At 34.5% G+C, this 22,967-nt stretch overlaps 7 protein-coding genes across 12 annotated transcripts; 3 read left to right on the forward strand and 4 right to left on the reverse strand.

Annotated features, from left to right (window-relative positions):
• Nucleotides 1-1,524: 1,524 nt before the first annotated feature.
• On the reverse strand, nucleotides 1,525-5,293 carry LOC117602958 (putative aarF domain-containing protein kinase 2). 2 transcript variants are annotated; one of them, XR_013063130.1, is made up of 11 exons: nucleotides 4,921-5,293; nucleotides 4,601-4,833; nucleotides 4,471-4,546; nucleotides 4,299-4,340; nucleotides 4,115-4,223; nucleotides 3,929-4,046; nucleotides 3,648-3,869; nucleotides 3,368-3,586; nucleotides 3,180-3,285; nucleotides 2,895-3,096; nucleotides 1,525-2,828 (listed from the first exon to the last, which is right to left on the reverse strand). XR_013063130.1 is itself a non-coding variant. In XM_076691131.1 (11 exons), exons 1-10 carry the CDS (start codon nucleotides 5,291-5,293, stop codon nucleotides 2,902-2,904), a joined length of 1,704 nt encoding a protein of 567 aa, XP_076547246.1. In that variant the 3' UTR covers nucleotides 1,525-2,828; nucleotides 2,895-2,901. The 2 variants fall into 2 exon arrangements, 1 of the variants encoding a protein (XP_076547246.1); XM_076691131.1 differs by having other exon boundaries at nucleotides 3,169-3,285.
• A 1,520-nt stretch (nucleotides 5,294-6,813) lies between these two features.
• On the reverse strand, nucleotides 6,814-10,107 carry LOC117602964 (adenosine 3'-phospho 5'-phosphosulfate transporter 1). Of its 3 annotated transcripts, none has more exons than XM_076691132.1 (9): nucleotides 9,954-10,107; nucleotides 9,325-9,449; nucleotides 9,035-9,243; nucleotides 8,750-8,952; nucleotides 7,966-8,190; nucleotides 7,744-7,894; nucleotides 7,461-7,672; nucleotides 7,259-7,384; nucleotides 6,814-7,187 (listed from the first exon to the last, which is right to left on the reverse strand). In XM_076691132.1, exons 2-9 carry the CDS (start codon nucleotides 9,354-9,356, stop codon nucleotides 7,020-7,022), a joined length of 1,326 nt encoding a protein of 441 aa, XP_076547247.1. In that variant the 5' UTR covers nucleotides 9,357-9,449; nucleotides 9,954-10,107; the 3' UTR covers nucleotides 6,814-7,019. The 3 variants fall into 3 exon arrangements, with proteins under 3 accessions (XP_076547247.1, XP_034177488.1, XP_034177487.1); XM_034321597.2 differs by lacking the exon at nucleotides 9,954-10,107 and having other exon boundaries at nucleotides 6,814-6,842; nucleotides 6,999-7,187; nucleotides 9,325-9,935; XM_034321596.2 differs by lacking the exon at nucleotides 9,954-10,107 and having other exon boundaries at nucleotides 9,325-9,935.
• A 150-nt stretch (nucleotides 10,108-10,257) lies between these two features.
• Nucleotides 10,258-12,958, forward strand: dnk (deoxynucleoside kinase). Of its 3 annotated transcripts, none has more exons than XM_034321602.2 (4): nucleotides 10,258-10,336; nucleotides 10,963-11,162; nucleotides 11,253-11,502; nucleotides 11,574-12,958. In XM_034321602.2, exons 2-4 carry the CDS (start codon nucleotides 10,980-10,982, stop codon nucleotides 11,879-11,881), a joined length of 741 nt encoding a protein of 246 aa, XP_034177493.1. In that variant the 5' UTR covers nucleotides 10,258-10,336; nucleotides 10,963-10,979; the 3' UTR covers nucleotides 11,882-12,958. The 3 variants fall into 3 exon arrangements, with proteins under 3 accessions (XP_034177493.1, XP_034177491.1, XP_034177490.1); XM_034321600.2 differs by having other exon boundaries at nucleotides 10,322-10,461; XM_034321599.2 differs by lacking the exon at nucleotides 10,258-10,336 and adding an exon at nucleotides 10,460-10,601.
• Nucleotides 11,999-14,222, reverse strand: imd (death domain-containing immune deficiency protein). Its single transcript, XM_034321437.2, has 5 exons — nucleotides 14,080-14,222; nucleotides 13,319-13,728; nucleotides 12,744-13,139; nucleotides 12,352-12,680; nucleotides 11,999-12,289 (listed from the first exon to the last, which is right to left on the reverse strand). Exons 3-5 carry the CDS (start codon nucleotides 13,096-13,098, stop codon nucleotides 12,149-12,151), a joined length of 825 nt encoding a protein of 274 aa, XP_034177328.2. The 5' UTR covers nucleotides 13,099-13,139; nucleotides 13,319-13,728; nucleotides 14,080-14,222; the 3' UTR covers nucleotides 11,999-12,148.
• A 103-nt stretch (nucleotides 14,223-14,325) lies between these two features.
• Nucleotides 14,326-15,573, forward strand: LOC117602965 (uncharacterized). The gene is made up of 4 exons (XM_034321598.2): nucleotides 14,326-14,459; nucleotides 14,520-14,960; nucleotides 15,028-15,212; nucleotides 15,288-15,573. Exons 1-4 carry the CDS (start codon nucleotides 14,328-14,330, stop codon nucleotides 15,571-15,573), a joined length of 1,044 nt encoding a protein of 347 aa, XP_034177489.1. The 5' UTR covers nucleotides 14,326-14,327.
• On the forward strand, nucleotides 15,419-17,113 carry LOC117602967 (protein C1orf43 homolog). Its single transcript, XM_034321603.2, has 6 exons — nucleotides 15,419-15,583; nucleotides 15,753-15,917; nucleotides 16,082-16,238; nucleotides 16,310-16,529; nucleotides 16,608-16,882; nucleotides 16,966-17,113. Exons 1-5 carry the CDS (start codon nucleotides 15,563-15,565, stop codon nucleotides 16,798-16,800), a joined length of 756 nt encoding a protein of 251 aa, XP_034177494.2. The 5' UTR covers nucleotides 15,419-15,562; the 3' UTR covers nucleotides 16,801-16,882; nucleotides 16,966-17,113.
• A 135-nt stretch (nucleotides 17,114-17,248) lies between these two features.
• On the reverse strand, nucleotides 17,249-22,759 carry LOC117602956 (focadhesin). The gene is made up of 8 exons (XM_076691129.1): nucleotides 21,461-22,759; nucleotides 21,090-21,259; nucleotides 20,936-21,004; nucleotides 20,710-20,864; nucleotides 20,444-20,641; nucleotides 19,919-20,367; nucleotides 17,671-19,849; nucleotides 17,249-17,597 (listed from the first exon to the last, which is right to left on the reverse strand). The coding sequence occupies exons 2-8, from the start codon at nucleotides 21,141-21,143 to the stop codon at nucleotides 17,249-17,251; spliced, it is 3,453 nt and encodes a 1,150-aa protein (XP_076547244.1). The 5' UTR covers nucleotides 21,144-21,259; nucleotides 21,461-22,759.
• Nucleotides 22,760-22,967: the final 208 nt, after the last annotated feature.

The raw sequence follows: 22,967 nt of genomic DNA on the forward strand, positions 1-22,967 counted from the left end.
GTGTAGAAGGTAACAGAGACAACGAATATGGGTAATTGTGTACAAAGAAGAAGAAGCGGCACGGCGAACACGCGATAAATAGAGATTAGGCGAATTTCTCGTTACGAGGCGACGCTGATGGTTCCAAAAGGTAAGCAAAGTCGTTAAAAAGAAATCGGGAGGATTAAAACCGTCTCGACGCGACATTATCAAAGAGAACGATATCGTGGGCAAAGAATTTCTCACCGTTAGCTTCGCCCTTTCGTATACCCGAAAGTGCAAAGTACAAACATCCCGATGAAAAATACATTGTTTAATTTCTTACGTAAATCTTCATTCTTCCCGGATGCGAACGTTCAGGCTAAAATGTTAAACGTATATTTATCTCATTAGCCTGACCTATATGCCTGTTGTTCGAGTATTTACATTTGATAACCCGCAGATAAAGGCCTTCTAATAAACATATATATATATATAATATATTACGCTTATTGTTAGGATATATATTTATTTTTCGCGCGTTCGCGCCAATACCGCGTTCGCGCGGTTGCTTTCGTTCTCCAACTCGGTCGATATCTACCAACTATCGATCCTTTCGATACTCGATCTAATCTCTAATATTTAAAAAAGCGAACGATTCGCGTGCCTAAAATGTGTCAGCTCGTTTTTCTATTGAACATCTTTACGATCACCCACGTGTTTTCAGTAATCAATCTAAAAAAAAGAGCGCAATCAATTAATTTGAATAACTATTACACGTTTAATAACACTCGCGTTAAATGCAATAACGTAGCTAGAAAGCAAGGATGAAAGCGATAAACGATTTCTTCCTGTTTAATTAACGAAACGTTTACAGCTAATAACTAAATCACAGTGCAAAGTAAACGTTGATTAGCCACTGAAAACACGTGCTCACAGAATGCGACATGCACTATTTCCTATAAACACGCGTACTCCCCCTTAAGATAATTAATTAATCTACCTCGCGGTAATTAAAAAGCTTTTCGATTATATACGCTTATGATAAACCGTTCGAACCCGGAAATTCGGAGGATCTGGTTAAACTCGCGACGCGCTTGATTGTGTGCTTGTGTACTTGCGGTCACAGGTGGCGATCGACCGGTAGATAAAACCGAGACGAAACGTTCTTGTACTTACGAAGGGTGCCCGTAGTCTGAAGTACAGTTAAAAAGAGACACCAAACGTTGTCGTCGCTGATGATTGTACCGTGGCGGTAGCGATGGTAGTGGCGACGGTGGTGGTGGCGATGGCAGTGGTGGTAGTGGTAGCGATGGTGGTGGAGGTGGTAATGGTAGTGGTGGTATGGTGGTGCGCATCATTGGTGACGATGATGGTACTAATGACAATAGCGCTTTCATTGATCGCGCCTTCTGATAAGACGTTAACATGTTTTCACGAATCATTGCCGTTCCACTAATTGAAACGTAACTAAAAAATAAAAAAAAATAAAATGAACAACAATGTATAAAGTAAAAAGCTAACAGTTGAATTGCAATAAGTAAAAATAAGCGCCGGTAAAGTATGAATGAAATAAAACGACGGGAAGGACGGAGAACAGGCGAACGTAGGAAGTCGAAGCGACCTTTAATTGCCGCTAATTGATAAGGCTGCCGGAGCGTTCACCAAAAGCGGACTCCGGCGATCCTCGGTGTGTACGCTCCGAGTACAAGGAGAATTTCTTATTTCCCTGTACTCCGTTCACCCTCCTCGCTTCTTTCTTAAACTGGACCCAAACGGTATTGTATAATCTGGCCATCTGCAACAGAGGGGACGGAGTTACCTTGAAGTGGGGATTCAAAGCTAGAACAATCGCGACACGTTCGTCAGATGGCGCAAGAAGACATCGCGATCGACGAACCTTAGGAAACTCGTGGACTCGGCAACCGGTTGCTCATTCGACTAACTTTTGTACGATTTCCTTGTTCGCCGAATTTCATCGGTGCTGGTAGCAATCGATATCCTTTTTACCGTGTAAGAAATAAACCAACTTCACTCGTACATAGTTTTGAAATGAAAGAAAAACACGCGTAACGAAGCAGCGCGTAACAGAATGCCGATACGCGACTAAGAATAAAGATAAATAAGGGTGCATAAAAGTTGAATATTTTACTTTCTTTTTTTTTTTGTCTCGATAAGCGTACGGTAAGACGGCATCAAACCAGATCGTATAGGACAAACTAGATCCAGTAGGGGGACATGATGTAGATGTATTTGTAAAGAGCGTGAACATACGCCGATCAAAACTCGTTTTGAACGGAATCAAATAAGACAGGTTCGCGTTTCGAGGTGGGATACGACGAATCACCGAATCGCTCTGACGAGTGGCTCGTTTTAATTTTATTTCACGTAATTTCTCTTACCGCGTAAACGATCAACCTTCTCTATACGAGGCGCAGTAGAAATATTGAACGCGATAATTTCTTTTGTGTACTGAGACGAGATACTCGTACGGAACGTAGTACGATAATGTTTGCTACGCGCACCGAATGAAATTCGCTACAGGGAAATTGACGATGTAACCGTTCCAGCAGAAGATTCGGATGGGTCCCGTTACCGAAGATGCACGTGTACAAATGGTATGTATACGCGTATGAGGAATAATCCGAGGGCAGCAGTGTGCATCGGTACGGAACAGTTGCGCGTGTAAACACGCGCACGGATGGTATATCGGCGTACCGAAGATGGTCAACCAACCAGGAAGCGATCACGAACAAACTGGTCACTCGCCTGAATTCTGTTTTGTTGCGAATACCCGTTGCAATCCTGCCATGTCTTTTAACGCTTTCACGACCCTTTAACAACGCGTCTCTCGTACGATCTTTTTATATCTAAAAGAAACATATTCATATAATCATCTTGTTCAAACTTTTCTATTATACCACTTTTCGACTTACGATATTTTTAAATGTTGTACATCGGGTCCACAAAAATAAACGGTACAACTTCCGTGAAAATATCGATATTCGGATCCAAACTTCGTCCGAGACCTTCGATCACTGCCATGCTCAGTATTACGCTACTAAAGGATCCATCTTGCTTGACCCGATATCGAATCATCGCGTTGAACAGTTCGGTTACGATGCTGCTTACGTTCACCTGTAACAGTTTCGAAAACAACCGTAAGCAATCGGCATTTTTCGCAGACTTTTCCACCGTTTCATGCATTACACTAATTTTACTCTGATGATGGGTATTCACGATATCTCTTATCGTACGCTTGAAACCGTCTGGATCGGGAGACATGTGCGAACTATGTTTCAGTATGTATTCCGCTGCCAATTCGCCCTAGTGGCAATAAAAGCGAAAACTTGAAGAAGTACTGCTAGTATGTAAAAAAAAAAAGGAAGTAAAACGAATCTGTACGTACGTCACCCATCAGCACGGAGCGAAAGACATTTTTAAGATTTTGCCGACAACGATCGTTCAAGGATACTACCAAGCCACAGTCGAGAATGACCAAACGAGGATGGTCGCGGTTGATAAATTTCCAAAACCAAGCGCCAATTTTACCTCTTGGCTCGGTATTCGTTTGCACCAATATATTACCAGGATGCAAGTCGCAATGAATGAAATTGTCGCTAAATACCTATGAATAATCATTGATAATCCTAAGGTCGGATACGTCGATCTTAAATAATATCACCGACCATTTTTAAAATCGTCTTGATTCCTATTTTAGCTAATTTTTCTTGCATTTTAGTATCGTCGTATCTGAGATAATCGGCGATAGGGGAACCATCGTGAAAGCTTTCCACGAGTATCTCGGCCTGCGTGACATTCGTATAAGGACGCGGGAAAACGACATCTTTCTTCGTGGCAAAATTATTTGAAAATTTAATTAGATTCTCCGCCTCCAAATTCATGTCGACCTATTACGAACATTCGAGACTTGTAATCATAGCTTGCACGGTTAACGTGAAACGCTCACTTGATTTTCCATTATGTGAGAAAATTCGGTTATGCAGTCGGTCAAACTGAGCCACTGCAACTGTGGCACTATGTATGTGATGCATTTACAAATCCCTTTCATTATACAAAGATCTCTTCTAAATAAAAGGGAGAGCATCGAATAAACAATAATCTAAATATCGATCGATGAGAATTCATACCGTACCTCAATTGCTCTTTAATTCCAGGATGCAAAACCTTTATTGCTACCGGTTGCAGATTCTTCTTGTTCGCATCATCGCGTTCCATTCCATCGTTTCCGTTCAATATTCTATCTGAAATAAAATCATTGTTATCCCGTGCAAACAGCTTTTATCAGACTTAACGGGAATTTTCTTATACATATTTACCGATGCAAGTAGCGAGCGGGCCGAGTTTGAAATATTCGATAACTGTAAAGAGATTCGTTTAGGAGTCACGATATACACGGATATCGGAAATGACTCGATAAGTCTCGAAACGATCGTAATAGTAGAAGACGATACCCTAAATAAAGTAACCATCTATACTTGAATAATTTACTTTGAACAAATGCTGGTATTTCAGATTTCTGCGTTACTTCCAGTCGAGCATTCGGGTCTATCCATGCCTTGTATACCTACCGAGAAGACCGTATCAAACTTGTTCGTTTCTAATTTGCTTTTGTACATACCTGACCACAACATCCTGATCCTATTGGTTCTTCATCTTCGAATCTGACAAACATCTTCTTCCAATTTGAACCATAAATTGATTTCAGCAGTTCCTTGGTATAGATCCAGGAATGAGGAGACGCGGTTCGTTGCAGTTGCGAAAGCGTATGACAAATATTCTCAGGAAATAAATCTTTCCGCGTAGATGCCCACTGACCAAATTTAATAAAGATCGGCCCGAGAAATTCGATACCTGCAATTCGTCAAGTTGAATAAAACTTTCATTTCGGAGCTGTTCTACTCGACACAAGCTACATCTGTATTTTAACAGAGTAATTACTTTTCCGTAGAATTGTCGGAAATACGTGTTCGTGTGTAAAACGAGTAACAAAGTATGCGGCGGTTAATCCAAGGATGATAGATCCTATCGTAAAGATCCTGGCCATAATTAAAATAGCATCGAATAAACTATAGGTTCCCGTATCTCTCGCCAAGATTTTGTCATTCTGAATCCATACTTGACGTTTAGGCTTGTGAGAAAGAATCAGAATAGCCTGAACTGCTCTCTTGGAACCCTCAAAATTCATATTGTTTATCACCGCTCGATGAAATCGAATCGGTGTTACGTGTCTTTTTATTCGCCACTTTTCTCCTCGATTTTGAAGTAATTTCTTTGAACGAAACGCTCGCGAAAAGTTTAAATAGAAAGCCATAATTGATCGTTTTTGCCTTCAGCATTGCCATTACAAACAATTACTCCGATGAACGTGTTCTTTTCGCAATAATTCCATCAGGACCAAGTTACTTCCGGCACATGACTGAAACCAAATTAAAATTAGCTAACATTTGTATGTATTCGAATAAAAATGATTTTTTTCAACAATAAGGTTGATATAAACTGTCTCTGAAATGCGATGCATTTGAAAATAATTTTATGTATAGTTGCAATTGAATTTCGTCATTTTTCATGTGGTAACACTGCCCCCATAAATTTCTCAAGCAATCTCTCAGAAACATAAAGTAGGCTAGTAAATAAATTTTCTTTTTAACATGTAACGTTCTATAATTAAAGCGCTTAATGTGTATCGAGAAAATTTAAGAAACGATAGAAATTTTGAGATAACTACAAAAGGTAACTGTAATTGTTCAGTTGCCAGCAAATCTAACTGTGTTTATATTTCCCTAACCAAACCTGATTGCTACTTGCTTACCATCCATATTCAAGAACAATTTTCATTGATCATTCTAAACAATAGCGCTGTAATATTTTTATTAAAAATTTGCTGTTTTAAAAACAAACGTTTAATTTTAGCAAACTTGTATTGCAGGAAAATCAAATGATTAAAATAGAATGTAAAATTAAGAAGACTGATGTATCAAATGAACAAGATGATAATATAAAAACAACCTACTTTACTATGGATCAAAAATAAAATTTGTTAAAAGAACCATAACTAAATGAATAAATACATGATTTATCAATGTTGATAGAAATTTAAAAAGATGCCAACAATAGCCAGTTCCTCTTTAACATATGAAATTCTTATGTACCTTAATTCTTTTTATTTTGGCATGTTTGCTATATGTGAATTAGGCATGGGATTTTTTAAAGCTGCAAATCTGCCTTCACCTGGTATAAGTACGACACTGATAGAGTTTGCATTGTTGTTTTTCCTCATTGTCACAGAAGGTGCTAGAATTTATCTTGGAAGAAAAGGAAATTTGACAGAGCACGGGTTACCAATTCTTATTGGAGTTATTTTGACCGTACCTAGCGCCTTAGCGACATTGTATTTTTTAATCTGGCAAAATTATGTACTTAGACTAGAAGTAATTCTTTGTAGCATACAACTGGTACTCCTAGCATCTGAATTAATCATTTCAATTTTGTGCCTTATAGCTATTTATCGACCTTCGCCTCCCGACGAATAAACAGACCTAATAAAAACGTTTAAAAAGTTAATAACATTGTATACTGTGTTTCTGTGTATAAGTAAAAATTAAAATTGTTTTGATGTAATAAACTGTGCAATTAATTTTCATACCTTCAATCAACAAATTAACATTATACATAATGATTCGCATCTTCATCTTCATGATTTTTCTTTTTTTATTAATACCTTTTAGTAAAAATTATACATTTTTTTTTTCTCTGTATCTGATATTTACAGCAAAATAAATATCTCGTTAATAAATAACATGTGTTTGCAAGATAATCAATATCGATAGATATTTCAAAGCTACGCTATACTTAAAAGTACACTGTGGAGTAATGAACATGTATGATAAATAATGAATAAGTAAGTAATTTTTCTCTCAAATGTATGTGAAATACACATAAAAAATTGTATGATCAAAAATACTTAATAAAATATATGTGCATTTAAAAAGAAAATACACATTTCATAGAATTTGTACCTATCGTTTCCGTCCTACGAATTAATCTTTTATACTAGTCGCTGCAGCTCTGCGTCTTCTAATCGCCCGTAGTCGATTGTTACAATAGATTCGCAAAAATACTGAACCAAACACTAGCAATATACCAATAATACCAATAACCGTTACACGATGATGATATATCAAACAGGATAACAATATGGCCAAACCCTGAAGCAAAAAATAGACATTTTTATTGTATATTCTATTAATAGCGATATGTGTAAAAAAAAAAGGACTACCTGTCGTATTGTCATCATAATGACAAATGTTACTGGCCCAAATTTAGATATCGTATAAAAGATATACAATTGACCACTTGCAGAACAAATTGATATAAGTAAACAATCCATGATGAACCTAGGATACTGTGTGATAAAACAAACTGTAAAAACTGTACAATAAACTGTTAAAATTTACACGATTTACGGGAATTCAAGTCACCTTTGTCATGAAAGATAGTATGAGGGGGAAACTAGATTGCTGAAATAAAGACAGCGCAGTTAACATACAGGAAAACATATTAACAACACACATCATTTGTACACTTGTTGCACCATACTCCACAAATAATGCATTTTGCCAAGTACTTGTAAAACTATCTAACAATAAGTAGCCTCCTAAGAGAATGATACCAGATGCAGTAGTAGCTCCATCTAAAAGTATTAAAACAATGATAATGACAAAGACAAAAATGATGTTACATTAACAACATATAAGTTTTTACCATTTTTATGATCGGAACTATCTAACATAAACAGCGTCATTCCAATAGAAATAAGTATTGCCGTAACATATTCATAATACTCGTACGTTGTTTGTGAAATTATTTTTCCCATTATCATTACCGGGATTATTTTCGAAGCTTTTGCCAATACCTACGATACATGTAGTTATTAACGAAACTTTTAAATGTAAGAGTTTAAGAATTCAATGAAGCAATAACCACCTGTGTTGGGAAGCTGACATATTTTAAAGCTTCATACTGGCACCAACTACTCATAATATTTGATAAGGAACAAAATGCGTATTTATAGAGTGGAGCTTTATGCTGGGGTTGCCTTTGAATTAGTAAATACAATCCCGACATCAAAAATGCAAGAATTCGATTTATAAACACTAAAAATTGGGAGTCTTGAAATCGATCTTTGTTACCATCAACATTTTCATACTCCTGAAAAACAAATTTATTCCTACCATAGACACTTCTAAATCAAAAAAGTATCAATGAAATTAATTGTGGTAGTTATCAGTGATATTATGTCCCAATATTTATAACTGTACTGTGTAATTTATTCTGCAATTTGTGCTTAAATCATCTTGAAATGATATTACAAAGTTATATATTTCAAATGAAATACAAGTGAAAATCTTTTTTGTAACATTGTGGGTATTATGATTAGTACCCGTACCGTGTTTGGTGTAATGAAGGGATAAAAAACACCATCTTCAGTACTTTGTTTCACAGAAAGCCTGGATCTCCTAGAAGTAGTGACTAGATGATTCACATTGAGATTCTGAAATCTAAGTTAACAAAGTGTCCTTGTACATGGACATTTAACTACAGCAACAGGTACTTGCAAAATCAACATTAAAATTAACTATTTAACTTCTTGAATGATCAATTGGAAAGTATGCAGAATATAAGCTCTTAAATGCAGTTCATTGCAAAGCATGTTTTGTGTTTCCATAGATTGATTTATTAAGTATAATATGTACCAAACAAATTATACCTGTGTCATTATCTTCTCTTGTAAATAACCCCATGTTAAATAACTGATTTGTAATCCAAAAAAACAGTATAAAAGTAACAGGGCATCTTGTGTAAAAGTACGTTGATTAGAGGGATTAGATGTATAAGATGAAGAATCCAAAAGTCCTGTTTCACAGTGGCCAACAAAACACGAATGTACCAATCTTGGAATGCATCCCTTACCTACTCAAGAGTTTTATATTACTTAAAATAAAGATTCATAAATTCTTCCAAGCAAATGTATTTTATTTTGATGTTTATTTACCACCCCTTTGAATATATTTTGTGAGCCGCACATATTTGTATATGAGATAACCTGGTAATAGCACGGTAGCATAACTCAATAAATTTAAACATAATCTGATGATCCAACTATAGGAGGTAGATTTTAAATAATTTCCTCCAGTATCGACAAGAGATTTAATAATTTCACTAGCTCCAAATATAAGACTCATTGATAGCAGCAGCAATATGCTATGGAAACAATGATTTAAACATATTAAAAATAAATCATTTAGAAATTTGTAGCTATTAGAATTTATAACCAAAACTTACCAAATTACAAAATCACCCACAAAATTTCGCATGATTACAATGGAATTTATATAAAACAAATGATTCCTAATAAACGGATTATCTCATAGTTTTACATAAAATGATTAAATATTATATAATTACACCTAGAAATACAAAGATGTACAAATTATATTATATCGGCAATGTTTAATTGCCGCTAAACCACATTTCGACTCATATTTCACATAGATTTTTTAACTCATTCGTATAGATCTGTTCAAGGAAAGATGTGAGATTCATTCAAAACCATCAGTGGAGAATTGGCTTCGATTAATAATTTCAAATATTCAAAAATATTCTAACAAATCATCTAAAATATAAGTCATTGCTTCATTTTAGCCACTAGTGTCAAGTTCATATCTACTCTAATAGAAACACGTGACTTTCCAATACCAAATGCTTTTTTTTTAACCGCAAACTACAAAAGAAACTACAAATTCTTTTCATACTCCTTGTTCTTTCCAACAAAATTTGTTCACTCTTTCGTAGTGTTAAAAGCGACAAAATGTAATAATAAAATAAAAAATAAAAAATTTGTATAAATACAAAAATTATAAGTTTGAATGTTGGTCCATAGTGCATATTATTCGTTCAACAAGAGATCATACCTGTTTTGCGCAGCTCAGGGAGGCCCTCTATTCTTACTTCTAACTTTGTAGCACTTCGTGGTTATATACACGGTGGACAAAAATATATAAATGAAAGAAATAAGCATTCGCGACCCGACGCATCGGAGGTCCGAGAGATACTAAATATAAGACCGCTGTATATGCTGCGTAGTGCTACAACGCGCATGCGCAGACGAAACTTGCGCAGACGAATCATGCGCAGACGGAACCTGCGCAGTCGAATCGTGCGCAGACGGAACCTGCGCAGTCGAACCATGCGCAGACGGAACCTGCGCAGTCGAATCATGCGCAGAACGAACGCGTCAAATGACAGACACGATCTCTCGTTGATTTCAATAATGGATATATCGTATATCTATGATGCAAGTATTCCGTGGTTATCTTTGTACAAAAGTAACCTACCGGCGTAGAAAAATTAGTTTATAATCTTTATCTTTTAATATAAATATAGTATAACAATTAAATTAGATCATCATAACTTTGTTAGGTAAACTTCAATTTCACAAATAATCAGTCATGATCTAAAATAATTAAAAGTAACATAAGAATAGCCGACAAGTTAAGTACACGTTAGGTTAGGAGTGTGCTTATCCCCTCTCTAAAGCATTTGCATGACACCTCCACAAAGTAATATATATATATACTGTAATTCGCGCGGGAAAAGATCAGTAGATCACACGAATACTTTTATCATACCTAACTTAGTTTTTACGTATTGTATAGTTAGCCGTATTTATTGCTATATCCTTGAATTTTGTTGAGGTTATGTATTTAAAACTCTCACAAAGTGATATTCTTGAGGACTTGATTAAATTTGAGTCCTTAATTTTTTAAGTATTTCAGTAATTCAATTAAAGATTCTAAATATCTATTTAATTTTTGTGTCTGGAACATTTTAATGTATTATATTGACTCCTTCCCACAAATCAATATATCTATTCAATAATAAGAAAAGTGAATTAATCATTATATCTCACTGTTTTATTAGCTAAATCAGTGACCAAAATGCTAACAAATATCATCAATTCCACTTGTAAATTGTCCAAACGACCATTTACAGTATGTATAGAGGGAAACATAGGTAGTGGTAAAACAACATTTCTAAGACATTTTAAAAAATTTAAAAACACAACAATTCTAGAGGAACCAGTAGATCTTTGGAGAGATGTAGGTGGAACAAATCTATTAGTAAGTTTCTGTAAAATTAATTGTAAAAATGTAATATTTATGTTTACAGTAACAATATAATATTAACATTAATTTGTTGAAAATGTTTAGGAATTAATGTACAGTGATCCTTCGCGTTATGCTTTTTTATTTCAATCCTATGTCCAATTAACTATGCTTCAACTGCATACATATAAAACTCCACTACCTTATAAAGTTATGGAAAGATCTGTATATAGTGCAAGGTGTTTTATAGAAAACATGAAGCGCACAAAAATATTGCGTGATGTAGAAGTAATGATTTTGGAAGATTGGTATGACTGGTGCATTAAATGTGCTAATATAGAAACAAATTTAATAGGTAATATATATCTTTCACGAAAACGTGTAACATTTTATTTCAGATTATTAATTATTATTATTTTGAAACAGTGTATTTAAGAACATCCCCAGAAGTTGTATATCAGAGAATGAAAGCAAGAGCAAGAAAGGAAGAAAATTGTGTATCATTAGAGTATTTGAAGCAGATTCACGATATTCACGATGAATGGCTGTATCATCGAACGTTATTCACCGTACCAGCACCGGTTTTGGTATTGGATGGAAACAAAAATCTTGACGAAATGTTAACAGAATTTGAAGATTGTAAAAAACAGATTTTTGATAAGAAAATGGACGAGAAAACTACACCGTCACCAGTATGTCCTTTACCCGAAGTTACGGCGGATCCGACGAATTAACACTTAAACGACCGCTCACGAGATTTCTCGTGTTTCAATGCTGAGATGCGGTCGTTTAAGTATTAAGAAATTGATTGTTAATTTAGATTTGTATATTTTTATTTTGTATATATGCAATGTAATCGGTGCAGATTACACTGATTTATAATATCATTACATTTATAATAAAAAATTTGTCCATTGTAATAATGGTACACATTATTATTTTAATATACTTATAATATATCGTATATACATATGTAAGTATATACACCCAATAGAAAATAATTACTCCAAATTTTTTCGGGTGGAAACTAGCTGTTCCGCGCAATCGTATTCGCGACAAGTCCATAATACCTTTACTAACTTACCAATTTCTGCATCCTTCGTGTTTGCTTGTTTCCAATCAAGGAGTATTTGATATACTACCTGAAAAGAGAATTATAATATTATTATATGATATATAATTTTTTTTTATATAGACAACTTACTTCGCCTATCCCTCTGAATCTGTAATTCTCTTCGAATTGATCAATTTGTCCATCCGAATATAATAACTTTCTAGCAACGTCCCTCCAACCCCGTCCCATGTAAGTTTTAATGATAAATATATCCTCTAAATTAATTTCCGCTGTAGAAGCACACAAATCTTTGATATTCGCCGGCATCTGACGAACTTCTACTTTCGACCCTCTTTCTTCCGATGTTTCCGCGTCTTTCGAAGAAAATTGATTAATATTGCAAATATAACTGGTCTTCGGACCAATTTTCACTCCATTCGAATTAATTATATTATAGTTCACAACGTGTGCTCCTTGTGCTGTGAAACAGGAAATGATGTATTTAGTCCATAAATAAACCAGTTGGAATAAATTATGCTTACAATATCTGTACTGTTTCGACTTCTTTTTTGTTTTAACATTTGGTCCTTTATGTTGTTTCTCATCAGTCGCAGAATAATTTGTATCGTCGAAGTTTTGTTTAGTGGAGGAAGGATTAGCATTTGTTGGTATCGCATCGTTTAATACAGATTTCGTTCGTTCCGATGTTACATCGTTTTCCTCGAATTCTACTTCTGGAGTAATAGGAGCTAATTTTGATTTTGTTTCTACTTTCTCGTTCTCTGTATTAGAATTTAGATTGTGCGTATATCCTTCGATCCTTATGCGCGGTGGATCAGGTTTTGCATCGGTTGTTAACATACTAAATCGTCGAGATAATTGCGATAATATCGGCATTTTCTTCAAACTCGGGATGAAAATAAAATGCTCTTCTTTTTCTAAAAAATATGATATTCAAGATTAAACTAACATTTAAAAAAAGAGAATGGAATATAAAATATGGTTGCTTGAGTTATCTTTTCCATTTTCTTAATTTATTTATTATACCATGTTTCAATTCTCCGTATCGTACGGATGAAAAGATAAATCAAATAAGAGAAGACACTCATTTGCTCACCTTATCTTAATATCTACATACACCAGTCATTAACAAAAAAAATTTTTTTTTTTTTCGTCACTCTTGTTCATACGTCAAGTTTCTCTTGAAAATATGAGACTATCGTAATAAATCTTGAAACGTTTGATTTTAATGAGCTTCTAATTTCTTTGTAATTACACTACTCGTCGTATCAACAACGCTTGTAATGCGAAAGTTTAAACACTCAATTACACATTATCGTGTATTTTGTCATCGACAGGGTTGCAAACTAAAGATAAATAGAATAAATTTTATAGCAAATGGGAAATTCATCCATATTTATGCAGTCAGTATTTTTTATGACCTCGCATTGATTTGGGTTTTTCACAAATGAAATCAGCTCTCCTTTGATGCGGCTAAGTAACAATTACGCAGATTATACACAGAATCTGTAAATGTTAAACGAAAAAAAATTTATTAATAACATAGCTATCGTTAATTTAAAATATATTGTATTCATAAATTTTTTATGTTTCGACACCAAGAAACATTCCATTTTATACAATATAAAAATCATGCGCAACAGGTTTCAGATACTGTGCTCAATGTCAAAACTTGATTAATTAGAGTATAAGATACTGTAATATTAAACATTCATATGTAGAGCATGTATAAACCGTATGTTATGTTTAAAATATTTCAATTTGTTTAATGTCAAAAAGATTTCAAATCGCAATACGTTGATTTCTATGTTTTTAAATTGAAATATTTCTTTTCTACTGTTTACGTAAAAAGCCTACCTTGTCTTCTAAGAAATTGTTAACTTGTTAACGCAGAATAATTGTCGCATAACATTGTTTAGTGTCCGTTCTATTATTCCGACCTTAACCTCTTAATTGACGAGCTCCATACTAACGCCCATTCTTTAAGACAACTGAGCCGTCGATTCGTGACGTGCAATGCATTTTGTGCAATCTGAGACACCGCAAATCAAATACATTGCACGATTTTACAGATAAACTACTTAATTTGATCATTCTATGAAATTATGTATCATCCAAATATTTTGAAGAATTATACACTATCACAGGGTACTCTGGAAAAATTAAACATAATTAAAGAAAAATTAAAAGAAGATACATTGAATAGCGATCCTTTGTGGGAAACTGTAATAGGAAAGGTTTGTATTATTATTATTATTCAGAAAATTACAAATATTTGACAATTTATTATTGAAAAGAAAGGGGAAGAAAAAGAAGAAAATGAAGAAGAGGAAGATACATCTCAAGAAACAAGTACAGATAAAGAAGAAATTGTAAATGAAAGCAATGTAGATAATAATGGCATTTTGTCTAAGACACTTGATCAATTCCCATCTACTCAGTTTTATTTTACACAAGTTGATATAAATCTTGAGAAAGAGGCTAAGGAAGAATCTATACAACAAAAATATGATATCACTGAATGTCTGTTGGAAGGATTAGAGCAACCTAATGGAAAATTAGATTTAAGTCAATTAGAAAATTTAACAGACAAGGAATTATTAGAAGTGGTCTGTGATTTAGAAAAGAAACTAAGTACATTAGGGACATACAATCTGTACTGTTCTCTGAATAATGTAACTTTGGAACAACAAATCAAATATGGAACAGTTTTTCATAGCCATTTGTTATTACCAAAGGTAATTTATTTTCACATAAAATATTCATGCAACAAATAGTATTAACATTTTTAAAATCCTGTTGCAGATAATTGCCTTAGAAGAGCCTTCAAGATTGCTAATATCTGTTATCAGTGAGTATGTTAAAAAGTATCCAAATGATGTTAAAGAGTTGATTTTTATTCCTCTGTTAAATGTTGACTTGAAAGATACAACAATTGTCAATGCTATCATAAATGCCTTTGAACCAGAAAGAAATATTACTCTCCTTATGTAAGTATTCATAATTGATTGATCACACTTTAACTAATCTATACTATCATGAACAATCTATACTATTTTTTGCAGGGAATATCTGTCACATGTGAAAGAACTTAAATTATGGCATCTTCCTATATTACATAATCTAATATCAACCAAAACAGACACCACCACAAATGACAAACTTATTCAATTATTATCAAAAAGAGCATTTGATTTTGCCCGAAACAAAGATTTTGGAAAGCTTATATTATCATTTATAAAAATGAACGTACATTTTTCAGAGCAACAAAAGCAGTTGTTAAGGGAAATGGCCAATATCAACCAGACATTATTTAAAAAACCTATACAAAATATGTTAAATGCTACATAGGATATATATTGTAAGCAATATATAATATTAATGTAATGCAAACATTTCACATATTATTTATGTTTTATAAAATTATTTCTTTTTTTCAAATTGAACACTGTAATACCGATTCATCCTGTCTACGCATGTGTGCAACACATACATGTATATCTATATGTATACCAATGCATACGCTGTAGGTAAACATGACAGAGGAACTATCGGGTGTAACGATAGTGATATTTATTGCAGCTGGAGTATTAACAATATTATTATTGTTCATTTTTGCAAAACGACAAATTATGAGATTTGCATTGCGATCACGTCGCGGTCCTCATATTCCGATTGGACATGATGCGCGTAAGGTACGAATGTTCCTAAAGGTTAAGTTGCAACCGCTTATCTTTTATCTAATTTGAAAATTGACTAATCTTTTAAAATAATGTATTATCTATATATATTGGAGCGTTCAATGCATGTTAATTTTATATGTATATGTATGTATGTTCACATTTACATTGATACTTAGTCCCTCAAGAAGGAAATCGAAAGAAGAATAGAAGTAATCCCAAGAATTCAGTACGATCCGCCACTTATCAGCGATCCTCGATTTATCGTAACTCCCCGAGGGCAAGTTCCACCCCATTACTATAGATTGAAAGCTGTAGATGATGTTAAAATTTTAGGTAATTATAAACTTGTTACATTAAACTTGAAATTTCAAATGTAATTTGATTTTTAATGTATCCCTTTGCAGAAGCTGAAATTACTAAATATGATAGTTGTTTAAAAAGACATCCATCTGAAAATCTGAGAGCATATTTACTTGCTACATTAGCCACTCCACTGAATGGAACTGGACAACGATTGATCCATCAGTTCTGTGATTTGTATGAACATGCACGTCATGATCCAACAGAATTTGGAGATGAAGAGTACCAAGTATATACACGTTTGTTTCTCAAGTTAATGGACGCGTAAGTTTGAACTCTGAAACTACCATCTCTTTAAAATTAAAGCAACAAGTAAAAATTTGATCTTATCCGTTTGTTTAGAGCTCGTTTATTAAAATCCTATCCAAGTAGTAGGAAATCTAGTCCGAGTCGTACGCCTATAAAAAAGAACGTTGAAACGAAACGGAACGTGTTGGAACCGAGAATGAAATTACCGGAGGATCAAATATTAACTGGCTCGCGACCGAACACATTAACGGTCATGGCTCTAGATAATAGCGAAACATCTGTTTAGCATTATGAAAATCGTCACATACATCACATGTGACGAAATGTTCATTCATTATTGCTAAACGTCGGGTTACGTGAAACTGCAAGTAAGTGAAATTATATTATACATTAGTATATGTAGCATGTATTACACATGAAACAATTATGATTTCTTATATTATAATTTCAGTTATTACGAGCAGACAATTTATTATAAAAATTGTTTGCTTCTAAAATGTACAACTTACAATCAGACGTTGATGTCAGTCTTAATAGATAAATATTTAGTCCATACCTCTTTATAATACGCGTTGTGTTTTAAACATATTAACGATCGATGAAACGTGAACTTACATGTACTAGAAATAGGGCTAGTTCTCATATGATTCAACCATTCCATAATCTAAGAGGCGCGATAAAAAAATTTGTTAACTGTTGTATGATTCTTTTTGAACAAAAGGTCGTTCAACTAATTACAGTATTTTATTAATAAAAGTAAGCGTAAATACCTGTGGAATTGCATGCCTCCAATCCTGTCTGTTTAAAAGAACCATCAGAGCTTCAGGAAATAATTGTACTCGATCATCTCGCGATGAAATCAATAAATCTTGTTTCATTAACATATCATTTATACCGGACAAGCTAACGACGGAAACAAATAAAACATCGCAATAAAATTGTACTTTATCACAATGATTTTGAGACTCCATCAAAAGTCCTTGCATCTGAGTTGTGAAGTCTATCACCCAGTTTATACTGGACTTATCAAATCGCATTTGAGCCTGCACTTTTTGCATAATCTCGAGAAAATAAGTTTGTACGCTTTAATAAAAGATGTAAAAAATAAATTTTCATTTGTATTATTTGAAAGACAAATTATAATTGATAATTTTACCTAGTCAACGATGCAACGTCGTCGATGATCTCGTTTAACCAAGTTAAAGGAGAGTCGGAAACCTTCTTCAAAGCTAATTGAGCCCTGATTGCAATGGCATTTCTTAATTTACAAGGTGTTACCTCCCACCACACTTTAGGGGACGTCATTCGTTCCAGATGCGTTATCGACAATTCTAAAGCTGCTGTAAAATAAGACTCAAAACGATTGCAGGTCAAATCTATTTTGTCTAAAAGTTTTTCCAGTACAGTAGACAGTAATGTAGAATTGGCATCGTACGTTTCCTGATTTCTCAATGCCTGCGCGTATGAAGACATGATGCATTGAAACGACTCTGTCGATTCTTTGTTCTCAATATTCATCTTTTCAATTACATACTCCAATGTGACTTCCAAGAATGGTTTAAGGAAATTTGGTTGTACAGCTTGGCACAAATCATGGAGGTGCGTATACAGTATAGCGTACTCGTTGCTTTTACAAGCTAAGTTCGCGTCATCCACAGACTTGTAAATTAACAGATAATTTTCTATAAAGGATTTGGCAGACAGAGATGTCGTTGCGTGACGACACGCGATTGAGAGAACGTATTTCTTGGCTTCGAACGATATATCAATGATATCGTTAAGAAAACTCCAATTTATATTGGGCAATGGTTTTGGATATTTGTTAGCAAATATTCGCAAACATTCAATAATTATACGATGATTACTGGAATCGGATTTGTCACACCGTCTCAAATATTCACCGACGCCTCTTATTACACTTTTCTCTGGTAAATATTTGAAGTTATTTGGATCACCTTTAGGCCAGACGTAGATTCCAGATCGAAAACCATTCACTTCTTCGGTTATTAAAGAAACTAAAAGATTTCCAGCTGATGTCAAAGCCATTTTATTTACCCTTTGAAGCATCTGAATCCAACAAGTGGCAGGTATGTACGGAAGTACATCTTCCGGCTTCCTGGCTGCATCAATTGGCGTTTTCGCGTATGCAGCTGGTAATACAAGATCTTTCCTAAATTCTGCTGGCAATGCTTTTAAGGGAATCTGTTCCAGCCGATAGGAAGCTAGCGCTTTAAATGCAGCCTCGATGACTTTGATGTCGTTATGCAATGTGTATTGCCACAGTTTTGATACAACGTTGTTGATCAATGCATCGTATTCTTCAGCGTGTTGAGACGATGGATACGATGTGATGTCGCCAAACATTTCGCACAAGCTTTCTAAAACAATAGGACGTTTCTCTTTCTCCATTTTAGGAGCCAGCACTTTCAAAGTCGAACAGATATCTGTTATCGACGCTTTGCAAAGAGCGGATATACATTTGAGCGCGAGTGCACTCGCAGTTCCTCCGTTCATGTTCGTAGAACGGTTCAATATTTGCGATATCAACGGTACCAGTTTCTCACCGTGTTCGGGATAATTTTCACATACATACTTCATAGCTCTTGTGCAAGTTGCATCCGAGCACCAGGACAGATCGCTTTTTATCATTCGAATTATCGCGGTAGACACAAATCTGTGACATCTTGGTTCTTTCTTAAGTGTCCTTAGGTACAATTCGATAGTAAAATATTTCAATTGTTTGCCACCGTTTAACAGCGTATCCAATGTGTGAGTAATGATTGGAATGTTTCCTTTGGTAATAACGAGTTCTGGCATCGCGAGTAATAAACATTTGGATTCTAAACTGCTTCTAGACTTTGTTAATTTATGCAGTACCAATGACAACACGTGCGATCCAAAGTCTTTGTTGTCTTTTGCGACATCAATGAGTACGTTACAACAGAACTCGGTCACCTGCGGCTCGTGTGTTTGCAACAGAAGACCAGATATCAATAATTTACATTTATCTTTCAAGTCGAACGGTACATTTAACATACCCTTCAACCACGATATAACATCGTTTACTTTCCAGACAGTTAAACAACGTATGATTTCGGTATAAAATTGAATATGCGAGTCGGAGTAAGTAAATACTGTAAATATTCTACTTGAAAATATCGTGCCGTTGTTTTCCGTAGGTTTTGCTTTAGCGAACATTGTTTGTATTAAATCTCTTGCCACGTCCAAAGCGTCCGAACATAGCACGGATGGATATGCCATCCATTTTAAAATAGATGCTAGCAAAACGTTTAAGAAAATATCACTACAGCACAGTTTACTCGTTATAAGTACACCTGTAACATAACGAACAACATGTAAAATGGATAGAAATGCGAAATGCTTGCTAGATTAAAAATACCTACACATCTGCATAGCATTGTACAAGTAGATAGCTGGGCACGAAACAATTATTTCCGCCATCAATACTAACGCAAGATCTGCTATACGTCTGTCACAGTAATTTATGATACTAGACATAGCATCGAAATTTGGTTTCGGGTCGGATCCTTGTTTTAGCAGTTGTATGATCATAGATGCCATCATTGGTAACAAAGCTGTACAATATTCTTTATTCTTCTCTAATAAAGCTTTCTCTGAAAGTTCTAAGAATCTGTAGTTTGCATTTATACAGGAGTAAGTTTCAGCTGTGCACAGCCACAGTAAAGTTTCAGTCTGCAAATGTATACTATGTTTTGATTTGATTAATAGTTGCCATGCTTGTTGCATACAGCAGTCCACAGAATCCACAGAGGGATTACATAAAATATACAAGAATACGGGACGTAACATTTCTATACAGCTTTCTTTAACTCTGAAACATTTAAATTCAATCTATGTATCCATATCTTTGTAGAAATATATATATATATGTATACCGACATACATACCGAGGATCCGGATGATTCATAATGAACATCATTTGATTTAATACAGTTTGCCAGCTCCGTTTATCCCGAGTTAAAATCATTATAAACGGATGCTGTGGTACATGCAAAGTAAATGGGTACATGATTTTATTTTCTTTATCATACTTGAGATCCAGTATTAATAAGCGACTTAGGGCCGTGGCAGCAACCGTATAATTTCTGAAATGCATGATACATGTATGTTATTACAAAAATAGAATTAGAGTCAGTTAAATTTATATACACACCGTATAGAGGAAAGACTCGACGTGAAGGTAGATAGTGCTTCGCTAATATCCCATAATCCATTTTCTACTAGCGCGATTAAGCCTTGACAAGCGGATATACTAAGTACAGTATCTCCGCTATCTCGCTTGGTTAACAGTAATTTAAATTCAGCTGTCTATTAAAATTGGCACGATTAACAGAACGTTGATGATCGTATGGTAATCGAAGAAGCGAAATTTACATTACCTTTGAAACATGATCCGTCTGTTGATCGTTCTTTTTTTTCTTAATGGAATCGAAAAGCTTCGATATTGCCTGTATGAAAATGTGTAAAAAACAACAATAATTTACATTTTTAACAACAATAATGTAGATTTTTACAAAATGCTGAGCAACTCACGTGCGATATCAAAACAGGATTCCCTGAGTCTAACTTGTAATCTACCTCGTCCATTTTACAGGGGGAAACGGTTGTTCTTATTCGAGACTCTTTTTCAAACGAGGTGCACGAGTAAATTCATGTTTCATTACGTACAGAATCTCCACTACTACTTGAATCCAAGGGAGTCTCTAATGTCAGAAGAATACAGGTATTTAGGTTATAAAGCATAACCTATAAACCGTAGTATTCCTATAAAATATAACCTCAGTCGATGTGACACTATATTTTACGAATCTATTATACATCTATTGACGCTAGAAGACTTAAAAATAATTAGAATGCGTTTATAAAATGAACAAATCGTATTAGAAAAATAAAAACATGTATACCGCAGTTCACCAGAGTCCATAACTGCGACGCACAGGTTGGAAGATGGTGGGGGAACGCAGCGAGCTCTCTGCTAATCGCTTTCCACTTCGTTTGGAAGTATCGCCAATCAGGGCGAAGATGCGTACTGGAGAAGCGCAAAGAACGAAAACTGGTCTTTTCGCAGTTATGGACTCTGGTGAACTGCGGTATATACGATATATGATTGTGCACCTAGCGCACCTCTTTCGTGTTTACACGTGTCGATTATCGATCCTAACAGAGGTTCTCAATCGATAATGTTGTAAAATACAATTTTCAAATTTGTTTCGAGTATCAAATAAAATTATCATATGTACAATTACAATATAAATGTAGTAGTAGTATGTAGGATATTGTTAGACAGTTTAATACAAAAATGAAAAAAATAAGTAACGAGATTTTTAAAAAATTCCATGTAACAAGTTAAAAAACGCGAATCTCATCAGAGGATTACAATAACGATCGGGTATACCGTATAATCAGATTTTCTCAGTATATTTATTCGTATGGACAAGTTGGAGCATAGTGCACAATATATTTAATATATAGTAGTCTGAGGAAGGGATCGGAGTACATTCTGGAGTTTGAACACAATATCTTACAATTTAACGACAAGATGCCTGCATTTTTGTATTTGCTTCTGTACGTAATGTTACTCGTATATCCATATATTCGAAGTGTATAATATATAAAGCGCAACGACTCACTATTTTTATCATTCTAAAAAAAAAAAAAAAAGGAGACGAGAATACGGGTCCTTGTTTATTACGTTACGTTACGTTATAGTTCAGTCCGTTTGATGATGTTGTTTAATTTACTCGTTCGAGGATTCTTTTCAATGGATTATGCAACATCGTGGCAAATACGCAGTACTCGCTAGAATATAATCGTTAGTAGGAGGTTGTCTCCGATTGCTACTAATTAGATTCGTTTGTTTCTTTTCTCGTTTACGCTAATAGGGAGTCGAAGAACCTCGTAAGAAGTATAACAACGATTGGACGAGTGAAGAGAAGCCGGTGAAACGAAAAACAGGGATCAAAGCTTGGATGAAATGATGACCGTTCCTGATACGTCCTTTAAAATAAACGATTGCCTGCCAAAACAAAAAGAGATCTTCCCGCGAGAATCTGCAAATAATCGACGATTGGAGACAGCTCCTTTCCTCGCTCGATTAAAGTTTAACGATCTATATTAAATTTCTGTTTAAAAGTAAATACACTTTACAGCCTATACACAATTCGTACAAGTTCGTTTTCCATGTTTCTTTTTCCCTTAGTTCTCTTCGTTCATCGTTCTATTCGCGTTACGTTTCGTGGGGGAGTGCAGGGCAGGTCCAGGTACTTAGGCTATCTGTATATTTTCATAAAAATTCGTCAAGATTTTTCCACTTTTCCCTCCTATCATCTTTCTCTCTCCCTCATCTTTTTCTCGTTTTTTTTTTTCTGACCACTTTTCTTGTTTGTTTTTATAAAAATCACAGCACAGCAC

Source organism: Osmia lignaria, chromosome 12 (genome assembly GCF_051020975.1).
Source record: "Osmia lignaria lignaria isolate PbOS001 chromosome 12, iyOsmLign1, whole genome shotgun sequence".
NCBI lineage: Eukaryota > Metazoa > Arthropoda > Insecta > Hymenoptera > Megachilidae > Osmia > Osmia lignaria.

Coding starts and splice junctions, on each gene's coding strand:
- LOC117602958 (XM_076691131.1), bottom strand. CDS start 5,293: ATGGCTTTCTATTTAAACTTTTCGCGAGCGTTTCGTTCAAAGAAATTA. Junction 4,547..4,600: donor GATCAGGATGTTGTGGTCAG/GTATGTACAAAA, acceptor TCTTCTCGGTAG/GTATACAAGGCATGGATAGA. Junction 3,870..3,928: donor CTCACATAATGGAAAATCAA/GTGAGCGTTTCA, acceptor TGTTCGTAATAG/GTCGACATGAATTTGGAGGC.
- LOC117602964 (XM_076691132.1), bottom strand. CDS start 9,356: ATGCGAAATTTTGTGGGTGATTTTGTAATTTG. Junction 7,673..7,743: donor TAGTTCCGATCATAAAAATG/GTAAAAACTTAT, acceptor TAATACTTTTAG/ATGGAGCTACTACTGCATCT. Junction 7,188..7,258: donor TTATGATGACAATACGACAG/GTAGTCCTTTTT, acceptor TTTTTGCTTCAG/GGTTTGGCCATATTGTTATC.
- dnk (XM_034321599.2), top strand. Junction 11,163..11,252: donor TAGGTGGAACAAATCTATTA/GTAAGTTTCTGT, acceptor GAAAATGTTTAG/GAATTAATGTACAGTGATCC. Junction 11,503..11,573: donor TATAGAAACAAATTTAATAG/GTAATATATATC, acceptor ATTTTGAAACAG/TGTATTTAAGAACATCCCCA.
- imd (XM_034321437.2), bottom strand. CDS start 13,098: ATGCCGATATTATCGCAATTATCTCGACGATTTAGTATGTTAACAACC. Junction 12,681..12,743: donor GTCGAAACAGTACAGATATT/GTAAGCATAATT, acceptor CCTGTTTCACAG/CACAAGGAGCACACGTTGTG. Junction 12,290..12,351: donor GATTCAGAGGGATAGGCGAA/GTAAGTTGTCTA, acceptor TTCTCTTTTCAG/GTAGTATATCAAATACTCCT.
- LOC117602965 (XM_034321598.2), top strand. CDS start 14,328: ATGTATCATCCAAATATTTTGAAGAATTATACACTATCACAGGGTACT. Junction 14,460..14,519: donor GGGAAACTGTAATAGGAAAG/GTTTGTATTATT, acceptor ATTATTGAAAAG/AAAGGGGAAGAAAAAGAAGA. Junction 15,213..15,287: donor AGAAATATTACTCTCCTTAT/GTAAGTATTCAT, acceptor TATTTTTTGCAG/GGAATATCTGTCACATGTGA.
- LOC117602967 (XM_034321603.2), top strand. CDS start 15,563: ATGCTACATAGGATATATATT. Junction 15,584..15,752: donor TGCTACATAGGATATATATT/GTAAGCAATATA, acceptor CATACGCTGTAG/GTAAACATGACAGAGGAACT. Junction 15,918..16,081: donor TTGGACATGATGCGCGTAAG/GTACGAATGTTC, acceptor ATTGATACTTAG/TCCCTCAAGAAGGAAATCGA.
- LOC117602956 (XM_076691129.1), bottom strand. CDS start 21,143: ATGGACGAGGTAGATTACAAGTTAGACTCAGGGAATCCTGTTTTGATA. Junction 20,368..20,443: donor ATGAATCATCCGGATCCTCG/GTATGTATGTCG, acceptor TAAATGTTTCAG/AGTTAAAGAAAGCTGTATAG. Junction 17,598..17,670: donor GACGTTGCATCGTTGACTAG/GTAAAATTATCA, acceptor CTTTTATTAAAG/CGTACAAACTTATTTTCTCG.